This window comes from Chamaea fasciata, unplaced genomic scaffold (genome assembly GCF_029207755.1).
Source record: "Chamaea fasciata isolate MVZ Bird 193981 ecotype frontalis unplaced genomic scaffold, bChaFas1.0.hap1 SCAF_3, whole genome shotgun sequence".
Classification (NCBI taxonomy): Eukaryota; Metazoa; Chordata; class Aves; order Passeriformes; family Sylviidae; genus Chamaea; species Chamaea fasciata.
The window spans coordinates 17,256,230-17,274,710 of record NW_027094088.1 but is presented as its reverse complement, the minus strand read 5'-3'; the positions used below and the strand labels follow the sequence as shown (position 1 = coordinate 17,274,710).

At 42.5% G+C, this 18,481-nt stretch overlaps 1 protein-coding gene across 1 annotated transcript in view; it reads left to right on the top strand.

Annotated features, from left to right (window-relative positions):
- Positions 1–1,320: 1,320 nt before the first annotated feature.
- The window catches only part of CNIH3 (cornichon family AMPA receptor auxiliary protein 3), a 44,107-nt gene continuing 26,946 nt past the window's right edge, over positions 1,321–18,481 (top strand). The window contains exon 1 of the mRNA XM_066180382.1: positions 1,321–1,401. Coding sequence (XP_066036479.1) covers positions 1,321–1,401 — 81 coding nt within the window. The remainder of the gene's footprint in view (positions 1,402–18,481) is intronic.

Genomic DNA, 18,481 nt, shown 5'->3' with positions numbered 1-18,481 from the left:
ATATATTGGAAATGTTTATAAAGAAAGCTTTGTAAATGGACTTGGACTTTGATGGAATTATGTTCTCTTGTACCATGAAGTCTGACTTTCACAGGTGTCACTGGTGAACTTCTAAGCAGTGTTGTTACTGAATCCTTTTAATCCATACAAGGAATGAAAAAAATGCTGTGAGCTGAAATTCTGTTTCAGTTCTGTAGGGATGTTTCAAATACATAATTTGCATCCATGGTTTTCAAGATATTTTTAAATGGGACTTTTGATGGTTCTGTAGAAACCTTTTGCTTGCAAATCTGCTGTGATGTGCCAGCTGATGTGCTCCAAAGAAGTGGAAGAACTTCTGACAGTAAATTTAACGAGATCTGTGGAAACGGCTAAGTTATGTCTGGAGACACTGTGGATGCCGTTAAAGACAAGGTATGAAGGGATCTATCCATTAAAGATAAGACAAGCCAGGAGCTTGCTCTTCATTTGTTATTTTACTTCTGTACTTCAGTAATTTCAATACTGGATATACCTGAAAGCAGTGGCAGTTAAGAAAGGCTTTATTTATTTACTCCAACAGTAAATGCCGTTTTCACCCGATGGGGAAGGGCAGACTGATCCTTCTTTGCTGAGACACTCTGCTTTGGTTCATGAGCTCTTGGGCTGGGTTCCTGTCCCCTCTCCATCAGAGAATGGACACTCCACCGCTGGTCCACCGAGTCTGGAGTATGTTTCACCCGATGTAACTGACTCTGAAAGCAAAAAAAAAAAACCCAAAAAACCCCCAAAACCAAACCAAACCGAAACAAAAACAAAAACAAAAAAACCGCCGAAAACCAAAAAACTTCAAAACCCCCCATCAAAGCACTTCAAGTTTAGGCACATAATCTTCTCAAGATTTGGCCTGAACTGATCCCAGCCCACGCTCCTTCCTCTCACGCTGTCGTGACAGGATTTCAGTCAGAAACACGCGGCTCCCTCTGACTGCAGACGCTTGAGCGGTGGCAGGAGCCCCCCGCCAGCCCCGCACCGCCGAGCCCCGGACCTGCGACGCATCCCGCGCCGCACCGCCGAGGGCACCCGCCCCTGGTGGCCGCCCACCGCGGGGACGGCGTCGCGGCGGAGGGGCCGGCCCGGGCCGGGGGCGTTGCGGGGTCGGGGCGGGCCCGGGCGCGGCTGAGGGGGGCGGCGGCCGCCTGGCCCCGGCTGCGTGCGGAGCTACCCGCTCCGCTCCGCTCGGCTCTCCGTGCCGCCGCTCCGGGGGCCGCCGCTCGCCCGCCCGCCCGCCCGCCCGCACCTCCCGCACGGCGGAGGGGGGCGCGGAGGGTTCTCCCCGCCATGGCTTTCACCTTCGCCGCCTTCTGCTACATGCTGTCGCTGGTCCTCTGCGCCGCTCTCATCTTCTTCGCCATCTGGCACGTGAGTACCCCGGCCCCGCGGCCCCCGCGTTGGAGGCGGCTCCAGCCCCGGTGTAGAGGGTCGTGCCGTGAGGGAGCGAGGCGGTCTGAGGCGGCGGCGAGCAGCCCCTCTCCCGGGCGGCCAGGGCGCAGCGTCCCGCGGCGGGACCGGGGCGGACGGGGCTGGCCGTGAGACCTCTGCCTGGGGGACGGTGTTTATTACACCGCTGTCAGCGCAAGGAGCCGCGGCCACGGGTCTGTGGCGGCTCGGGGTCTGTGGCGGCTCGGGGTCTGTGGCGGCTCGGTCCCCGCGGCCGGGCAGCGCTGGCAGGCTGAGCGCTGCCCCAGCCCCGCGCTGGCGGCGGAGTTCGGCGCTGCCCGCGGCTCCGCGCCCGCCGTGCCCAGGCGGGAGCTGTCCAGGTAACAACATCTGCTTCTCTTGCCTGCCAACTGAGCGCTGTGTCGGGGAAACAGCGTATCTGCTTCATCAGATACCGTGTTTTCCCTTCAGTAATTACTGCATTAATAACTTCCCAAAAAGTCGGAGCTGAATGGGAAACTCTCTCATCCTTCTGGTGCGTGACCCGCATATTGTGGTCCACCTTCGTTAATTTAACTCCACAGGGTTGGTGCTCGTTCCTTACTGTTCGCTGGGTGTCTGTGGTAGGTGTAAGCATGTAACTCAGAAGATGTGAAATCATCCTAATGCATAAGTTGCAATTCTTTTGAACTGTTACATATTTTAGAATTAATTACACTTTATGTGTGCTACACAATAACTCTGTGCTGTAAGCATTCAGGATGGAATAAGATCAGTTGGAAAACAGAGCGAGTCTCATGGATGCTTCTACAGCTACCTGATGGAGTATGATTAGAAGAAAAGTCCTCCTTTGACTTACAATCAAGGGAGATTTATTTTTATTGAAATGAAAGCAAAGCTGCTAGCTTAGTTATATTAGCACTATGAAAGAAATCCTTCTGTTGTGAGAATGCTTTGAAATGTACTTATTTTGTACTCTTCATGGGACTGTTACGAGTTTGTATTTTTTTATTAAACCACAAAGGTGTGATGGTAGTGCCAAGTGCTGTTGTGATGTCAAATTCTGCAAGGCTGGAAAGGATCTCTAGCAGCCAGCTACTGCACTACTCTGAAAAAAAAAGGAGTAGTAAAATTTAGATTATTACTCATGTTTTCTCTCCTCCTCTTCTGCAAACCTTTAGGTCTCCAGAAGTGAGAATTCCACAGCTTCCTCAAGGGGCTTGGAATTAGAAGTATGTTCTCCTTTGAATCTCAGCTACAAATTAAACTGCAGCAATTTTAATGGTTGTTTTATATATTTGAAGTCTGTTACTGTGTCCTCTTTTTTTTTGAGTTGTTGTCGTGTGAATTCATAAAGGACTTGTAGGAAATCTGGCAAATTATTCTCCCATAAATGAGTGTAGTTACTGCAAATTTAGTGAAACATTTTTTAAACTTTCAGTCTATAAACTCATGGAGAGCAATCCCTCAGTACGAGAGCTCTGTAAAGGCAACTAGGGAAGAAAACCTTTTCTTGGTACACATATGTTTATGCTGCATGTTTCTTTCATCTGTTAAGAGATTCTTGAGGGATTGAAATGGAAAATGGCTGGAAATGTTCTTCTGTTGTAAGAGAGAAAGAATAGGCACTATCTTTTCTAATAAATAAAAAAATCTATTAAAATACGTGGTTTGTGAAGGAAAGTAATAGTAGAAGAGATTTAATACCCTGCCAAAATAAATTTTTATATGTACACGCTATCCATGTACACAGAACACAAGGATTTTTATTATCCTTTCTGTAAGAACTGTTACAGTCTGGTTTCTTCTGTAAGTTATGTATTGAGTCATAGGAGTTTCTTTTACCTTAAACAACTCAGTTGTGAAAATCTTCCCAAGAAACAGAACTCCTACTCCTTCCCTGTGACCTGATTTTTCTTCCACTATAATATACTGGTAAGGGACAGTAAATATATTGTACCATAGGTTCTAATAATGGCAGAGGAGCGTTTCAATAATTATATTTTCCTGTTTATTTTTTAAGACCTTCTGTTGGTAAGAATAAGTTGATGAAATCTGAGCATCCCATCACTTCAGAAGATTTCTGAGAATAAGAATTTATATTTTGTAAATTATTTTAAAGGATAAGAAAAAACTGTAGCATTTGGACTTGATATTGTGCTAATATGAAGCTGAATGGGGTTTGGGCATATATCTGGAATGATTTAATAGCGGGTCAAATAAAATTTCATTTTCTTCCTGCTGGCAAGTCAGATGAATTATAATTTTCATTCATATTGATCTAATAGGTTCAATAAAAATTGCACAACCAAAACAAGAGAGTGTGATGAGGATTTTTGTTTTTTGACACTGTGCTTATCTGGTCCCTCTCCTGTAGGAAGTTAAAGACTGTCAATACATTCCTGTGCTCCTTATTCTTTGGAAGCAGATGGAATGAAGCCGATCAGAGCATTTTAAAGGAATTGTAAACAAAATGCACACAGTGCTCCAGATGTCTGGAATATATTATAATTTTTTCCTGTCTCTGAGTGATCTTCCTGTATAGGTAGCCAGAGGTGTCTGTCATAAAAAAACCTCCCAACAAAACCAAATTGGACATTATCAGAAACGTTTGTTTAAACTGTGCACAAGAATTATCTAATGTATTATTGCTGTAATTTCACTCATATATATTGAATGGAAGAAAAGGAATTGAAAATCTCCATGTACTGCATTCAACCAATGTGACACTCTGTGACAGAGGAATTTTAAAAGTATTTAGGTTGTTGAGTGACCACATTACCTCTAGCTGTAACCTCACAGTATTAGAAACACCGTGTAGAAGTGCATGGTACAACTAACAGCAGAATTAGGTCTGCTATCTACGTAATTTGATATCCTCATTGTTCCTGTTGTAAGCTCAAGAACAGCATTAGTCTTCCTACTAACTATCACAGACCCTTCATTTTGCTGTCTTCAGCTCTTGTTCTTCTTTATATACAGCTTTTTACTAATCAGTTTTGTTCCATTCCTAAATGATCTTGAACGAAGGTTTTAGCTTCCTGTTAACATTGAGCTGAGCTGTGCCAAGTCTGAACTCCCGACAAGACTTGACACACCACATTCATTTCTAGTGTAGCTCCACTAAGTTGTGCCTCAAGTGAAGTTAACTGAAGTTGACCAAGTTGTGCCTTATTTGTCCTCAGTTAAAAAGGGAAATGCTTGTGTTGAGTCCTGCAGCACTGTATTCTCTTAAAGCACATTGAGTATCAGTAATCTGAGTCCTTCCCTTCTGGTGATATTTTAAGATGAAAAGACTTGCTTTGAGATTTGTTATTTAAAGGAAAGCTTTAAGAAAAGAGCTTTTCAAAGTGGTCCATCTTATAATACCATGGCAAAACAATTCATAAATCCCAAGAACATTACTGTTAAAAAGAAAAGAATTTCTGTGGCGGACCATCTCTTTTTCAAGTCGTACTTGACTTGAAAAGCATGTGACTGCTTCATAAACTAAAGATTGCCGAGAGTATCAGGGGTATCATGCCAGTGAAAAAAAAAAAATTGCAGTGGCAGCCTGAGAAGTTGTATCACACTGTATGCTTTTTGGATTATTTTGATATAGTTGTGAACTTAGGTGAATCCAGGAACAGCTGTTTGGCACAGCAAGAGTAGTGTGTATTGAAAGTGATGGCAGCTACTTGTGCCAAGCACAAGGAGAATAAAGCAGCAGGAGAAGGAGCTTTTTTGGTTTATGCCCCCCACACCAGCTTATTTTTCTTTTGAAGTGTGCAGATAATATTAATCTTGATAAACTACCTTAATATAACGTTGACTTCACTCAACAGGTACAAGTTCACAAGTATAATTAAAAACAGTGGTAAGCAGTGACTGAACAGAGGCTAAAATTGACTTGTAGTTTTAATCAAAGCATCCTTCTTATGCAAACACCAGGGAATGAAGCCCTTGGAATCTGTATTCAGTGTTGTTTCTGCTACTGGCTTTGTGTGTTACGTTTATCAGACACCTTGAGTTATCTATGCCTTGTTTTCTCATTTGCTAAGTGTGAATAATGGAACTAAACTGCAAGTACTGCCTGTCACTTTATTTAAGAGCTGTTCGTAAAATGTCTTTGCTTTCTGACAGAAGGTGCTATACACATATAAGATGTTGCCACTTCTGTTTTTTGTCACTGTACTCTCCTGGTGATGTGGACTGTGTTTTATTAGCACTCAAGTTTCAACAGCTTAGGTAAAAAATTCAAAAAGGTCTCAAAGAGTTATGGATGTGGAATTTGGTGAGTATTTGGTTTCTGACTTACTTAGGCTTCCTCATAAAATTCCTAGCTTAATTTTTGATATATTGTACAGCCTTAATTTTTAAGGTACATGAAAAGCACGTAAGCACATAGCACATTCAGGTGAGCAAAACACTTGGGTTACAAACTGTGTGCTGATCTGTCAATGTTCTCTGTGTATGTGTGTCCTACTGCTTCTGTAACTTAGGTTTGGAGGAGAGCTCTGCCTTACCTGAAAACTGTAAAGAGATCTGTGATCTAACTTGAACCTGTGCTTCTCTCTGGTGAAGGCTCCCAGTCATCTCAATTTAATCTCTTTGCAATGCTTTAGAGCCTGTCTTGAAAAGAAAGTAATTTCCCTACAGGCTTGTGGTCAAGCCTGAATTTCTTTCAGATATTGAAGTTCAGTACTGTTCTTTAATGAGTCATTAATGCATTTCTCTGAGAATGTTGGATAATTATGTGCTTAAAAATAAAATCAGATTAAGGCTTGATGAAGGGGAGCACAAATGCTGTTGCTGTATGTTATACTTATTTCTTGGAAACGTCTTTTCTTGCCTATGCAGCTAAGCACATTGTCCCTGAAGGTTTTATAGTCAGGACAGTTTAAGGAATGAGTCTGATATTTCCACTCTTTTTAAAGACAGAACACAGCCAGATTGCCCTGGCTATAACATAGCTTGACAGTTCCCTTACAACTTTTCTTTCAGAAGTTTGTCACATTAATGCTGACGGACAGATATTAGGCCAGGCAGCACAGGCTGTGGAGCAAACTGGATCTTATATATTGGGAAAGAGATATATCTCAGTTTAGTAACCTTGCCATGCTTAAATAATAATTAAAAACTTCATAGAAGTCTATGAGCTCCAATACAGACTTAAATACTGTGGAAAGATTAAGCAGGATCTCTGTGTATGCTTGAACTGTCATGATGGGGTTTATTTGGAGAAGAATTTTAAATTGTGTGTGTTTGCCACTGGCTGTAATTCCAGATGCCTCACAAGTCACAGTGACTCCATTATCTGTGTAAAATAAATTATTCTGTGGAGTCTCGTGCCTCCCACAATATGTGCAGAGAGCTATTTAAATGTTACTTCGTTGTCACATATCCAAGGGGTTTTTGGTCTTAGGATTAGTTGTAAAATCTACTTACTAAAGGGATTTATAACCAAATTGGTAAATAATGTATTTCTAGTGCTTTTAAATAACTGCCATGCTTGTTAATAAGCAAGGCAACAAAGCTGTCATATTTTATTAGACCGTGAGTAAAACTCTTAGATTGAGTCAGAGGCGTGAGTTTATAGTTCATTACGTGTATTTGTTTATTCAGCCACCACATACTACATTAAATCACATTTAAAACGTTGAATTCAGCTCTCAGACCTCTGGCTTAGTGGATTACCCTTACCCCAATATCCTTTTAGCAAAGTATTTTTCAGAAGGAGGAAGAAGCTCAGCAGAGAATGTTTTCTATACAGATAACAGACATCTCTTTGACCCATTCCTCTTTGTCAGTGCCTGTGACATGCCCCTCATTTATAACCAGTGTGTCTGCTGACAGCTGGAGGTGACTCTACCAGGCAATGGAACTAGATCTCACTTAAGCTGTAAACTGGAGATACTGGGAGGCTTACTCTTCTGGTGATGGTAGTTTGGAAAACACTTCCAATTTCTGTGGAAAAGAAGTCTCTCTCCCACACGAAACAGGTAAGGATTGTTGTTATTTCCACTCTGAAAAGAGTCCCTTAAAGTCACAGGGCAGAGTCAGCTGATGGGGTAAAGGCAGAAAAATGTCAAATACTGTTTGATTTACTAGGTCACCTTCTAGTGTTTCACAGTCGGAAGTTCCCCGTTAAAAATTCAACTTGCCACCCTGATGGTTTGCAGAGAGCAGGAAGCAATTCTATTAACAGAATGGTTCCTATGTTCCTTGATAGTCATGACAACTTCAGAAATGTCCTGTTCCTGTTAAAAGAAATAATAAAAGGTTCCTAGAATAATTTTGATTGGAAGGAATCTAGGAAATCATCTAGTCAAATCTCTTCTTCAAGGCAGGCCTAATTTCAGTTAGGCCAGGCTGCTCAAGGACTTGTCCAGGTCACTTATGAACCCTCCACGGGTGGAGAAATGAAACACTGCCTGGATGGATGGGGGGAGAGCAATGGACATAGTCCACCTTGATTTCAGCAAGGCTTTCCTCACTGTCTCTCACAACATCCTCGGAGGCAAATTCAGGAAGTCTGGACTGGATGAGTGGGCAGTGAGGTGGATTTGGAACTGACTGGATGGCAGATCTCAGTGTTGCAATCCCTGGCACAGGAGAGGCCTGTCACAAGTGGTGTCCCCTAAGGGTTGATATGGGGCCCAGTGTTGTTTAACATATGCATCCGCTTTTACCCATCCATGACTTGGATGAAGGGGCAGAGCCTCCTCAGCAAGTTCACTGATGGCACCAAGCCAGGAGGAGTGGTTGATACCCCTGAGGGCTGTGCAGCCCTTCAGAAGGACCTCGACTGGATGGAGAGATGGGCAGAGAAGAACTGCCTGAAGTTCAGCAAGGGCAAATTCAGGGTCCTGCAGCTGTGGAGGAATAACTCCATGCACCTGTACAGGCTGGGGGCTGAGACGCTGGGGAGCAGCTCTGCGGAGAAGGACCTGGGGGTCTGGTTGGACAACAAGCTGTCCCTGAGGCAGCAGCACGTCCTTGTGGCCCAGAAGACTAATGGTATCCAGGGATGCTTTAGGAAAATTGTTACCAGGAGGTCAAGGTGCATGATCCTGCCCCTCTGCTCAGCCCTGGGGAGGCACGTCTGGAGTGCTGAGTCCAGTTCTGGGTTCCTCAGCACAAGAGAGACATGGAGCTGCTGGAGCAGGTCTCGTGGAGGTCTATGAAGGTGATTAAGGGACTGGAGCTTCTCCCTCCTGAGGAAGCTGGGCCTGTTCTGCCTTGGGAGGGAACTTCATCAATGTCAGTATCTGAAGGGAGGGTGTGAAGAGGATGGAGCGGGCTCTTCTAGAGTGGTGCCAATCAACAGGACAAGAGTTAATGGGTAGAAGCTGATGCACAGGAAGTTCCACCTGAAGATAAAGGAGAACTTTACTTGCAGGTAACTGAGCACTGGAACAGAATGCCCAGAGAAGTTGTGGAGTGTCCCTCACTGAAAATATTCTTGAACCATGTGGACACAATCCTGTGCCATGTACTCTGGGATGACCCTGCTTGAGCAGGAGGTTGGACCGGACAACCTACTGTGGTCCCTTCCAACCTGATCCACTCTGTGGTTCTGCAAGTCTGACAACTTGTTCCAGTACTTATTGCACTGTGAACATTGTATTCTTACACATGGCTGGAATTTCTGTGGTGTAGCTTCTGACTTTTATGTCATCCTCACGGTGCATTCACCTGAGAAAAGTTTTGTGCTGACTTCTGTGGAACCCACCCCAGGAAACTGAATGCAAGAGCATGGAGCAAATCCTCCTAGATGCTGTGCTAAGGCACATGGAAAAGAAAGAAATGGTTGGTGACAGCCAACATGGCCTTACTAAGGGCACAGAGAAATCTGGTGGCCTTTTACAACAGGATTACAGTGTTGGTGGATGAGGGAGGAGCAACAGGTGTCATCTGCCTGGACTTGTGCAAAGCGTTTGACACTGTCCTGAATGACATCCTTGCCTCTAAACTGGATAGACATGGACTGGACAGATGGGTAACACAGTGGATAAGGAATTGGCTGGAGAGTTGCACTCTCAGAGTTGTGGTCAACAGCTCAATTGTTGAGCCCAGTGACAAGTGGTGTTCCTCGGGGGTCAGAATTGGAACCGATGCTGTTAAACCTCTGTGGTGACACAGAAAGGGGGACCAAGGTCAACCTCAGCAGGTTTAATGACACCAGGCCATGGGGTGTGGTCAACTCATGGGAGGGAAGGGATGCCATCCAGAGGGACATTGACAGCTGGAGAGGTGGGCCTGTGTGAGCCTCATGACATTCAACAAGGCCAAGGACCAGATCCTGCACCTGTGTCAGGGTGATCCCAAGCACAGATAGAGGCAAGGTGGAGAATGGATTGAGAGGCAGCCTGAGGAGAAGGACTCAGGGGTGTTGGTTGGTGAGAAGCTCAGCATGACCTGGCAATGTGTGCTCACAGCCCAGAAAGCCAAACATGTCCTGGGCTGCATCAATAGGGCTGTGACCAGCAGGTCACGGGAGGGGCTTCTTCCCCTTCACTGGGCTCTCCCGAGACCCCACCTGGAGTGCTGGATCCAGCTCTGGAATCACTAACATAAGAAGAACATGGCTGTTGGAGTGTGTCCAGAGTAGTTCCACAAAGATGCTCAGGGATTTGGAACACCCTGAGAAGGCTGAAAGAATTGGAATTGTTTAGCCTGGAGAGCAGAAGGCTCCAGGGAGACCTTAAAGCCCCTACCAGTACTGGAACGAGGCCTACAAGAGAGCTGGACAGGGATTTTTTACAAGGACATGTAGTGAAGGAACAAGAGGGAATGGCTTTAAACAAAGGGTAAGTTTAAATCCAGAGAGACAGCAGTGCACCTTGTGAAGGGAGGACAAAAGTCTTTACGTTTTTCTCCACTTCCCATTGAAAAAGTATTGCTATAAAGCAAGGATTTATTTTAGGAATGTCATTGTGGAAAGTTATATTAAAATCACAAAACATTTACAATAGAAGTAGGTTTTCTCAGCAAGATACTGCAGGAGTGCTGAACTTGTGGCTCCAGTTTTGATAATGTGACCACATGAAGCAGAACATAAGATAGATGAAGAAGTAGTGCTATCACTGAGCTCTCCCACTGTACATGGCTTGCAACTCCCTCACCAATGTGGAAAATGAAAAATCTGAGTTGGTTTTGGGTCCTTTTGCATTTCTATGCTTTTGCAGGTCATGTCATATTCTAGCTGTCAAATGTAGGATGGGTTTTTTAAAGTACATTTGGAAGTCTAAGCACATTGCTGGAGAAACCAAAGCTTAAAGAATTGAGGAAACCTACAGTAAAATGATGATAATTAGTAACTTATAGCCCTTGCAATTATCTCATACCAGATAGTGTTCAAGTGCCAGGCATTGTTGATAGAACCACCTTTTTTTCTTTAATAGAATGACATTTGATTTTTAAAATGCATTTAAATGCCAACCATCTTCACGCTGTGTGTGAGTCACAGTTTCAAGTGTGTAATTGTTTAGTCAATCTTCTGTTGTGTTATTACTTTAACATGCTATGAGTTTGGGCTAAATAGTTCACATTGTATCACCATTAACTAGAAACTTCTTTATACATTCACAGAATGGGCATTTATAAGCAATCATAATGAAGGCTCCACTGAAATCAATTTAATTGCATGTGCTTCAGAGTCGTTCTTTCCTCAGTATTATATAAACACTATTATCAGATCCTTTAGAAAATTGATTTGCTGATCATCCTAGTGACAGGCCTCTTTGGAGCTATGCTGAAATGTATCCCTATTCTTAATCATGCTCCTGTAATTAAGGAGTTTTGTGAGAACATGGCTGAACAGATGAGGATGCTTTTTGAGTTGCTGTTTTTTAATCTCATTTTTTTGTCACTTTTACATGTTGCTGTGTCCCCTCCTCTTGCCTCATTTCTGCAACCACAGCTCCAGTGCTGCTTTATTGTTTCCCCTTGCCTTAGCCCTGCAAACACAGCTGTGTGGCTTAAGCCCATTTCAAGTGTGTGTGTGTGTGTGTGTGTGTCTTGGAGTTATTTCCTCCAAGTTCTGTCTGTCCTCTTTTTGGCAAAGAAAGAAAACTTGGGAAGGTCTTTAATGTGGTCATCCCTGCCTGATGCTGCCTGCATTAGAAGAGCCCCTGTTCCATTGTCCTGCCTCTTGCTGGTCCAGCTGGGCTCCTGCTGTGCCACTGAAAGTCAGGAAGCACAGATCCAGCAGAATTTCTGTCTGCCACAGGCTTCCTTCTTAGATGGCATCAGTAGAACCCACTGCTGAGTGGGTAATGGGGAATAAAAATGACGTGGGAAGGGGGAAAATGTAACTGTGGGAGGGAGGACTTCAGGGAGAAAGATGTGAAGGAAAGAGGAAATGAGAGGAAGAATGTATGAGCAAGGCAGTAACCAGAGGGAAGCTTGCTGTGTTCTCATTCCCATTTGAGAGGCAATTATTTGAGCAGAAGAGGCTGCCTGAATCCAGAAGGTATGGTTAGTTCAGGTGGTGGATGTTTTTTGGACAAGCCTGTGTAATGAGTCTTCTGTGTTGGTATGGTGTAATGTGTGACATGCTTGAACAGATTTTTTAGTGACAGAACCCAGATTCCTTTATGTGTCTCTTGCATTTTGGTGAATGTGCATAAATTGCTGCTGGTAGGAATGGAGAACATGGGAGAAGGGGGAAAGATTATCATCAGCAACAAGAAACCTGAGAGGAAAACTAAGGAGTGTGTGGGGGAAAGGAAGGTAATGCTTCTCCCAAGCATGTATCAGCCTAACAGAACTTTAAATAACAAAATAATAACTTGGAGCAATATGTAGGCGTCTTTGGAAGCTCAAGAAAAGAACAAATTCTGTTGTGGTGTTAAGATTGGATACTTGTTAGAGACAGCACTAGCCAGCTGGCCAGTCTCTCACCCATGACTTTTATCTACTGATAGTGAAAAGAATCTTCTCTTTTGATCTCATTCTCTTACCATCTTCTTTGGGGCAAATATTTTTTTCTAGTTGTACCTATTTTGGTACATCTTCCCATCTGTTTACTACCTGTTCCCTGAATTTATTCTGCAGAAACAGCCTGTTTATTCCGAGTTTTGGATTATCGGTTTTAAGCTGTTAAGTAATAGAATAAGTGCTTCAGTTAATTTTGAGAATAATTTATGAAGATAGAGCTTTGTGGCTGTAATGCATCTGTGTGTTTCTCCTTGCATACACTGTAATTCTGATGAGAATAAAAAGACAAGTAGAAACATTGCATGGGAACACACTGAATTTAAGGTGAGATAAATTAGAAATTATTTGTAGTTTTGAGGAAAAATAAGGGCCGAAGAATAAACCCTCTCACATCTATAGGCAGACAGTTATCTTGCTTCTAGAGAGAATACACCAGCTGGTCCACTGTAACCTGCTCACCTTTCCTCCTACCTTCTTCACCTGGCCAGCCTCTTGTACAGGTGTTTCACCAACTCATGTCTAGCCTGTCCCCAGTTTGGTGTGGAAAAAAACTGGATAGTGAAGAATTTGGCCTATGCCAGTACCAAATGTACAAATCTGTAGTGTTGCATCGATGATACAGAGGCAGTGAGAAAGCCATCAGAGTCGAATAATTTCTTACTGTGTTTTCTTGGTTGATATGGAATTTAGTATGAAGAGAAGCAAGGGCAAAGCAGTGCTATCTCTTGTGCTGACAGCAGCCTCTCCTGGCCGTGGGTAGAAAATTATACTGCTTTCATCTCCCCCTGCTTGGTTGGGGGATCTGCAAACAAATTCATCTGCGCTAGATATTCCATGAATCAGCCACAGATCTGAGTTTGACACCTCAGCTGTAAAGCTTGGATCCAAACTCCCATCATTTCCTCTTGGCCCATTGAAGAGATGAAGACTAAGGGTGAAGTCTTGGCCTATCTTTATACGTATGTTTGTTTAGTTTATCTGCAGATGTGGTCCTTGTTTACACCCTTTCCAGGAAAAAAGAAAAAGCTGGTGCAAGAATCTGTATGACTGTTACAATGACCTTTGCTTTGATCAAGGGACTGGAACGTCTCCCTTACAAGGAAAGGCTGAGGGAGCTGGGCTTGTTCAGCCTGAAGAAGGGGCGACTGAGAGGGGACCTCATCAAATGTCTATCAGTATCTGAAGGGAAGATGTCAAGAGGACAGAGCCAGGGTCTTCTCATTGGTGCCAGTCAATAGGACAAGTGGCGATGGGCAGAAACTGATGCACAGGAAGTTCAACTGGACTTTGAGGAAGAGCTTCTTTCCTGTGCAGTGACTGAGCACTGAAACAGAATGCCCAGAGGAGGTGTGGAGTGTCCCTCACTGGAGATATTCCAGAACCATATGGACACAATCCTGTGCCATGTGCTCTGGGATGACCCTGCTTGAGCAGGGAGGTTGGACACACTGTGGTCCCTTCCAGCCTGACCCATTCTGTGATGCCTTTTCTTAGTTTGCTGAATGTGTGGCTGTGACTGAGAATCCTCGTTGTGGCAGATTGCTTGCTTTTCAAGTCCTGACCATCAAATCAAGTTAATACCTAACTAAGAAGTGGCAGTATTCCCAGTTATGACATGTCAGTTTGGTGTCACTGGTGCTCTGTCAATTACTGATTGTGGGGTTTTCATGCTGAACTGAAGAAATCAGAAGTGGTTAGATACTGAAATGTTTAAAAGGTTTTGATCTTGTTATCTAAATAGAAAAACCTGTTTGTTTTGTAAGGAATCCACATTAAATACCCTCTTGCATGTAGGAGGAGGAGACCATATGCAGGAAGAGAATATTGGCGGCGTACTTGTGTCAAAAGTACAAGGAGTGTGGGAGATTTGTACTCTGTTCCCTGTTGCTGCAGAGATTCCACCTGTATTTCCCTCAGCCTACAATGATGCATAGATGTTGTGCCTTTGGGGCTGGTGGGAAACACTGTAAAATCCTCTGCAAGATTTTATTGGAGAAAAGAGCACACATACAAGCACTTGGAAATGCCAACCATACCTGCTGCCTTTGGTTCAGACCCTGACATTGACTTCACCACTGTCCCATGGAGTCTTCAGTCAACTGAGGTAGAAGAATTGTTTCTACCACACTGAATGTAATTAAACTGAAGTATTGCATCTCTATGTACAAAAAAGCTTCCATTCTGTTCAGAACAATGTGGTGTATTCACCAGTTTAGGTGCTAATTGAAAATGTGGGGTTTTTTTCTTCGTATTGGTAGCAAGTGTTTGTGTCCCACTGAGGGGTGAGTTGTGGGATGTGTTTGATTCACAGAGCACTGCTGGTTGCTGAACTGGTTCCCTGTAGTGAATGCAGTAAAGTAAGGTTGTTTTATTTTTTTAAAAAAAGAAAAATTGTGACAACAAAATGATGAAATCCTTTGGGAGGGAAGGAAGGATGGCAGTCTGGACTTACCTTAAAAATTCCTCCTCCACTTGCAGTCTATTTGGAAATGTCTTCTAGCTGCAGGGAGCAAACTATTAACCTACTTAGAAACACACTCTGTACAGCTATATTAGCATCATCCCTCCCGCACAGCTTGCTGCTTGTCTTCCTTCTCTTAACAAAATGCACTTTATATGTGCACAGCTGATTTTTGTCTGGCTGGATTTCAGCTGGTGTAGACTGGAAGACAGTGAGTGGGTATAAAATTGTGATAAAAGCACAGGTCATCTCCGTCTGTGGTGAATCAGTGGGACATTTGTCTCTCTGCTGCAGGAGAGGGTTGACATCTCACTTTCAAGGATGGCTGGGGAAGATATTTCAGTATCTGTGGTGAGTGAGTGAAATCTGTGACCAGAATCCTGTTGTTAGCCAGTAAAAACTGTTTTACCTTGCAGTTAGATGAAATTATTTTAAAAAGCCCATTTCATAGCAGTTGTAGAAATCTGTCAATAGATGCTTGTCAAATCGTCCTTCTGGAAACATTGTGTGCACAACAGAATTTTGCAGTTGCTGAGGGTTTTTTAGTGGTTTTGTCAAAATAAATAACATGATTTTTTTACATTCAGGAATCAAGTTGCTTTTCCAAACTGTGGTCTGCAGTGTCACAATAATAACCGGTACCATGGACTTAGTAACTTTCCAGTCAAGGCACTCAAAGTTCTGTACAGTGTGGTTGTACTCCTGAACATGAATTTCTGTATGGATGGAGTTTTTCATGCTTGTACTAATAGGTGTGGACTGTTTCGGGTGACTGCCAAATAGTTATTCTTAATTGTTAGTGGTATCCCCTGTACCTCTGCAGGCTTGGAAATCTGATTTCATTTAGCTGATGCAGTAATATTACTTTTGTCCATCTGTAGAGGGTTGGGGTGTTTTTTAATTTTGTTATATTTTCACTTGTATATTTTTTTTCTAGGTAGGGGGAATGCAGATGTGTAAATATAGCAGTGCAGGCTGGCATGTTTGTGCAGACATGCTCTCAGCAAAAGATCCTTCCTCTATGGATTTTGTCAGCATTTACTTAGAGCAGTGCAATTATACCTTCATATTTCCGTAGGTAGGAAATAATTTTGAGTCATGTTTACAGAATGGAGATTATGCATTTTTAAATTTGCATATTGGACTTTCTATTGGAAAAGCCGCCTTAGGATCTGGCTTAAATACTTGAGAAATTACACTAAGATTTTCGTGACTTAAGTTAGCTTAAGCTTCCAGTTAGAGCCTAAAAAGTTTAAATCATGTTGTCCTAAGCGTAGCATCCTTTTACAGACAAAAGAACTTCAGTAAAGTGATATAGACTCAGTGCTCAAGTGTTTGTGCAGCCCTGAATGGAGCCACATTTTGGATTTCTGTGTGGAGGGTTGTTTGATGGTGGCAGCATGTGAAATTCGAAATAAGTAGAGCAAGGAAATGCCATACAATTGTTAGTGTGAAATCTGACAAATAGAACAATTTTCTACCCTTGAGTGACTTAAAACCATTTGCAACCTTAATCCAAAAAGGCTCTGCATAAAGCAGTGTTCTGCTCTAGAGATGAACAACAGCACAATAATCAGACAGAAGTGCATTGTTTCACTTTCATGTTATTAGTGTACTGAGAGTATTCTCTGTTTCCCCTAAACTTTATATGGTGCAACAATCCAGAGGCTTTGGTTCTTCTGCCACTAATTCTGTAAATAATAATAAAAAATGGAAATTATATTTTCCTTTGTTAAGACCTTCATTGCCTTGGAGGCAGATTTACAACTGCAAAGCGCTGTTAGATATTATTGTTTACTTTAATTAATATGTGGTGAATTAATAACTGTAATACTCAGAAAATGTAGTACTCTGGGGAGAGAAAAGAGAAGAAAGGGATGCTTTCCATCTCACTTTTTTATTTGCCCTTGATTTGGCTCTATTGCTAAGGTTCTCATCAACACCATTTCAGATCCACTGGTCTGGGAAGCTAGTGTGTTGCATGGAGGGGTATGATGAAAACCAAGACTTGAGACATCTTTCCTTTTTTAATAAGAGATGCTTAACAAATGGATATAGACAGGAAATACATCATGATGAAAAGCATAAAATTCACTGGAATTTGAGGCAGGTAGCCCCTCCATTCATACAATTTTGAATTACCTTTTGTGCTCGGTAGCATTAAGCAGATCAATTCAACCAGAGAACAAAGAGGGATGAAGAACACCTCATAGCTAAATCTCTTGTTCAGGTTCATTTCATATCACAATAAAAACTGGATAGCAAAAATAACATTCCCTCAATCTGTCACTTTGTTGTTGTCCCTGTTCTCTGTAGCTCTTTATGGGCTCCCTCACTCCCTCATGTCAAGGCAGTTACTTATCTTCCCTTCCAGGTCCTTTTTCATTCCTACTGACTCGTACCTGACTGACATTTTTTCAGTTGCTCTTTCTGCCCAACAAAATCCAGCAAAATACCTCAGCCAATTTCCATCAAAATGGATCAGCTCATGCTTCAAACAGATTTTCCTAACACAGTTAATATGTCTGTGCATCAGTTGCTGGGCAGGCATGAAGTTTAGGAGCACAGCCTGCTCCTAATCTTGCCTACCTTCTGTCCATATGCTGGCGCAGAGTCAGCCTGTGAACTGCAGGCCTAGGCACTGTGAAAGCTACCTGGGAGCATGGAAGGGGAGACAAATTGTCTAAACGAACCATTAAAGACAGTTCCTTCAATATGGGATGGCGGTGCATTGACGGGGTGGTGGCAAGGAAGCATATGTTAGGTGTTACTGTTCTGTTCTGTGGTTGTCATCAAGTTCTGTTTTATCTTAACTTTCCTGAGATGCCAGTAGGCAATAATATCCAACTTCTTTGCTGTCACTGCATTCACACCTACACCAACTTCACTGCCACCCTTAACCACCACATTCTCAATTAAAATATGTTTCTGTAAGAGCTCAGTGATTTAAAAAAAAAAAGTATCTTCCCTAAAAATGAGATATCATAGCTAATTTCTAGCATGAAGTGAAATTTTCATTTTGATGGGTACATAAGCATAGAAAGAAAGCAAAATTCATGTTCAATTTTATGTGAATACTTCCTTATTCAAAGCTGTTATGGTCTCTCTGATAAGTGGAGAGAGTGCAGGTAATTAAAGCAAATTTTATAAATACACTTGCAATTGAAACATGTATTGTCATCACGATCTCATTGATGCATTATGTGTATAAATCGGGGCAAACTCCTTGCTGACTTGTACTGGGAGTTTTGAGATTTGCAGATGGTGTGAATCACCAGAGACTGTAAGCAGTATTTTTATAGAACTTTAGTTTTATTAGGAGGAAAACACACACAAGAACACTTCTCTCACCAGAAAAAAGCATGGCTAGGGCAGAGGCAGAACAAAATTCCTGCAGTGATTTGCAATGTGGATTCACAGGGAAAATTCCCCAAGACAGAATGTAGTGCAATATGCATTGTCCATTTAATCCCTGGCCTGTTTATGCAGTAGTTATGAAAAATATTGCTAAACATGATGCACTTTTTAATTTCCTCATAAGGCTAAACAAGTCAACAGATAACTTGATGGTTTGGCTTTTGGTTTTTTTCTTCAAGTTTTTAAATAAATGTCAGATGGTCCTTATTCTCTGCCTATGAAGCTGTGTACAGCATTAATATTTCCTAATAGGAATAGATT